The sequence below is a fragment of the Saprolegnia parasitica genome (assembly GCF_000151545.1).
Source record: "Saprolegnia parasitica CBS 223.65 unplaced genomic scaffold supercont2.47, whole genome shotgun sequence".
Lineage (NCBI taxonomy): Eukaryota > Oomycota > Saprolegniomycetes > Saprolegniales > Saprolegniaceae > Saprolegnia > Saprolegnia parasitica.
Window position 1 is genome coordinate 240,560 of NW_012156441.1, and position 3,768 is coordinate 244,327.

The following is a 3,768-nucleotide window of genomic DNA, read 5'->3' on the forward strand; positions in this document are numbered from 1 at the left end:
GATCGCTTCGAGTGCTGCGCCTCCACCGCAATAGTCTACAAGACCACCATGCAATGGCTCTGGCCAAGGAGTTGCCGGCGTGGAGCCTCACGGTGCTCGATGTCTCTCTCAACTACATTGAAAACGCTGGCATCGAGGCGCTTGCCAGCGCACTGCCGCACCTCCCGACGCTGCAGCGCCTCGACGTGAGCCACAACGCGTACGACACGATCGCGCATGCGGCTCTGGAACGCGCGCGGCGGCCGACACTGAGACTGCAGGGGAGTGCTGACTTTTGAAAATACAACCACGGAGCAGCTGTAAGTAGGGTTAGGTGTAGGGCTAGGGGAATAAACAAACAAGCACACTGCGATCCACATGCACAACCATTTATCTATCTATCTATCCATTCCCAGCGTCTGGCCAATGTCAATTACGGTGTGGGTTGCGGCCCACTCTAAAGTGGCGTACTGTCTTGATCTCTTAACGCGTGCAATTGTATACCGGTACAGTATGTTGACAACAGGTACCACATAGAGATTGTCAATTACAACTCGTCTTTCGTCGGCGTTTCGACCGGGAAGGCAATCGACTGCGAGAGGCCGTCGGCCTGCGCAAGGCGGTGTGTCCGGAGTTCGTTGCCGTCCATGTCCTTGAGCGTCCACTCGTGGCCGTCGTACGACTTGAAGAACGCTTGGCTGTGGGCTGCGATCTCCTGCATGCGCGTCGTCGACCAGTAGAGCTCGATGGGCACGTCGAGGTTGTTGTAGAACGTCACATCGATTTTGGTCCCGTCGAGACCGTACCGACGCCGGTTCCACACCCAAAGGTTCGCCGCCCTACGCCGCGAATGAGCTCCTGGAATCACGAGAGAGAGAGTTCGATACCATTTCGTGCCATCGAGGACGGGGCACCCGCCGTGCTCCGACATGGGGTCCAGCTCGCCGTTTCCCTTTTGGCTGTAAAACAAGACGGCGTGCGTCTTGCGCGGGTACGACGCCAGCCTACGCGTCCCATGAGCTCTTGAACAAGAGACGGTGCGCGTACTTGGTGTGGCACTGCATGGCCATCTTGGCTTCCCAGCTGCCCTTTTCAAAGATCCCGAGCTCGTCGTCGGTCGGCACTTGGGCGTGGGCCACGCCGTCCGGCATGTTGGTGAGTGGAAACACCGTCTGGCCACCGCGCGTGACGTTGCTCAGATACAGAAACACGGTCGCAAAGCTACATGCCCATCAGTCATCAAGAGATTACGACGACGACCGAAGACGTACCGGTTGGAGCCGCCGGTTTTCGGGTTCCAGTTCCAGTCGGGGCTCGTGTCGACGCCAAAATAGTCGGTGTGGGGAATGTACGCTTGCTTTTGCTGGTACCGCAGCAGCTGGAGCCCGTCGGCCATGTCGTCTACTCGTCAATTGCAGCTTTTTTCATGGAAAAAACGATAAAATCACCTTGGTAGTCGCCAATGCCGAGCAAGTCAAACGCACGCTTGTTGAGGCTCACGGCGATCTCCGACTCGGAGTCGAACGCGTTCTCGCTCGTACGCACCGTCGACGTCCTATATGCAGGACACGTGGGATTGGACTCCGAACGAGGAGACAAGGTGTACAGTTTCGCGCCGCTCTGGTGCCCGACGAACGACCGCTGAAGCTTGGAATGCTCGTTGTCAATCTCGAGGATGCGCTTGACGAGGCCGTCGGCTTCGTCGTTGGTGAAGAAATCGTGGATGAGAAACACGCGCGGCGACTCGTTAAAGGACTCGAGCACGATCGGCTTCTGCGTCGGGCTCTGCGTCGACTCGACCGAGACCGTGTGGCCCAGCTACGCGCCTCGGTTCATATACAATCGAGCGAGAGAGGTGGATGGGTACCTCGACAAACGGCCAAACAAAGAGCAGGCCCGGCGCCACGAGGTAGAGCCGCTCGTTCTCTTCGATTTGGTCGATGGACTCGACAAGCTGCCCGCGGCCATTGTACACGCGATCGGCGACAATTGTTTTGACCGACGCGTCGTCGAGCATCCCGTCGACAGGGACGAACGTCGAAAGATGCGTCGCGAGGTCGAGCCCGGATGTCGCCATGGCGGGCGTGACGTCGACAGCGACGCCGTCCACCGACTCGCCGTTGCGGTACACCGTGACGTGGACGGCGTGGGCGGCGAGCGCTAGTAGCAGCAGCAGAAGCAGCGGTCGGAGGCCCATGCTCGAAATCGCCAAATGCGCCTCATGGCGACACCGCTACGCAGCAGCAAACCGCACCTTCGCCGATTCCTCTCTCGATTTGTATGCATCTCGATTAAGTGCGTTACATAGATACGGCGTGAGGAGATCCAGAGGACGGCTCTGCCGAGCTGGCGCGATGGCCTCGCCGACGTACGCGGCAGCGCGCGAGCGGGGACCCTTGTCCTAGCATTCTACCGGTCTTTCTCTAGCAGGTGCTGACGTACGTAGACCGATCATTGACGTTGGCGCGGGTACAGATCTACTAGTAGAACGAATCGAACGTGCTGTTCTGGGCTGGACGATCGAACGACCCTATCCAGCGCCAATGCCATCATCTGCTGGTCGGCTAGTTGCTATTTGCACAGCACGTTTCTTGCAACCAAGGATGCAAGAAGCCCTCGGTCGGTTCCTTGGAGCGACACTGCGCCTTGCACTACTGTACGAGGCTGCCGCGAAGGCAACGCGACCAGCTCCTTCTCTCTGCACCCATTGCGGCGGCAACAAGAATCAAGATGATGGCAACCATTTAAGATCTTAGCCGCGTATCTTGGCTTCGACCCGAGCGAGGACGTCCTCGCCCATGGTCACGTCGATGTCAGAGGTGGCGTCGGCTACAAAGCGCCGCAGCAGCACCGCGTAGTTGACGAGGAGGTTTGGGAACTTCTTGCCGTGTGGCCACAAGTCGACGGCCGCGGCAATCCCTTGTACATGACTGCGTGTCGATCCGGCCGTTGCGCACCTCTGCATCCAGTGGCGCGCCTCGCCTTCCAGCAGCGCCTCGAGCACACTGTCGTATCGCGCATCCGACGCACAGAGCGCCTTGACGCCGTCTTTCAGGAGCCGAAGGTCGACGCTGCTCATACTGGCAACGTCCAGCGCTTGGACGGACGAGAGGCACTGTGTAAGCATCTCGGCATGGATCGGGCGACTCTCGGGTGCCAAAAGGGGCACAAGGCGCCGCAAATTCTGGAGCTGGGTCGGCGAGCAGACGTTGAGGTGTGGAAGGTACCGCCGGAGATGTTCTTGGACGAGCGCCATCGCGGCTTCGTGCAGCGCGTCGTCCTCTAAAAGCGAGCTCCAACGCATGTCTTGAAAGGTGCGTGACGACGTCCACGGCTGCCACGTCGCCAATTCGACGCGAACGTATGGACACACGAGCTGCGCGAGGGCCAAGTCGCCGTACGCAGCGGCGTACATGCCTCCATCGGCGGTCTTCCACGCCGCAAAGCGCTCTAGAACATGCTGCAAGTCGCTGTAGTCGTCGTCGACGTCGGCCCAGATCGCCTCGCTCATGCCGAGCATGCGCTTGTCCTGGGGCACGAGCGCCTCGATCGATGAGATCGCATCGAGCTTTGCCCGCAAGCAAAAGCAGAGCGTCGAGAGATACTCCCACATGTCTTGCGCCACGTCAAAGGTCTGCGCGTCCTTCTCGAGCTGGCTCTCGAGATCACGGATCGCAGAGGAAGCATGGGCCGCGTCGACGGATGCACGCATGCGGTCGCGGTCCCGGAGGTCCACGCGCTCCGTGAGCGCCTCGTGCGTCGCCTCAAGTGAGATAAGAAGCGACCCGA

The 3,768-nt window shown here is 59.6% G+C and overlaps 3 protein-coding genes across 3 annotated transcripts; 1 reads left to right on the forward strand and 2 right to left on the reverse strand.

Annotated features, from left to right (window-relative positions):
* Positions 1 to 38: 38 nt before the first annotated feature.
* Positions 39 to 303, forward strand: SPRG_09287 (hypothetical protein; the record flags this gene model as incomplete). Its single annotated transcript, XM_012348818.1, has 2 exons — positions 39 to 199; positions 261 to 303. The coding sequence occupies exons 1-2, from the start codon at positions 54 to 56 to the stop codon at positions 301 to 303; spliced, it is 189 nt and encodes a 62-aa protein (XP_012204208.1). The 5' UTR covers positions 39 to 53.
* A 223-nt stretch (positions 304 to 526) lies between these two features.
* On the reverse strand, positions 527 to 2,176 carry SPRG_09288 (hypothetical protein; the record flags this gene model as incomplete). Its single annotated transcript, XM_012348819.1, has 7 exons — positions 527 to 818; positions 867 to 983; positions 1,027 to 1,200; positions 1,251 to 1,380; positions 1,428 to 1,534; positions 1,586 to 1,797; positions 1,847 to 2,176. 7 exons carry the CDS (start codon positions 2,174 to 2,176, stop codon positions 527 to 529), a joined length of 1,362 nt encoding a protein of 453 aa, XP_012204209.1.
* A 616-nt stretch (positions 2,177 to 2,792) lies between these two features.
* On the reverse strand, positions 2,793 to 3,584 carry SPRG_20751 (hypothetical protein; the record flags this gene model as incomplete). The annotated part of the gene is made up of 1 exon (XM_012348847.1): positions 2,793 to 3,584. A coding segment is annotated over one exon (792 nt), but the record flags the coding sequence as incomplete, so codon positions are not given.
* Between the last annotated feature and the right edge of the window lie 184 nt (positions 3,585 to 3,768).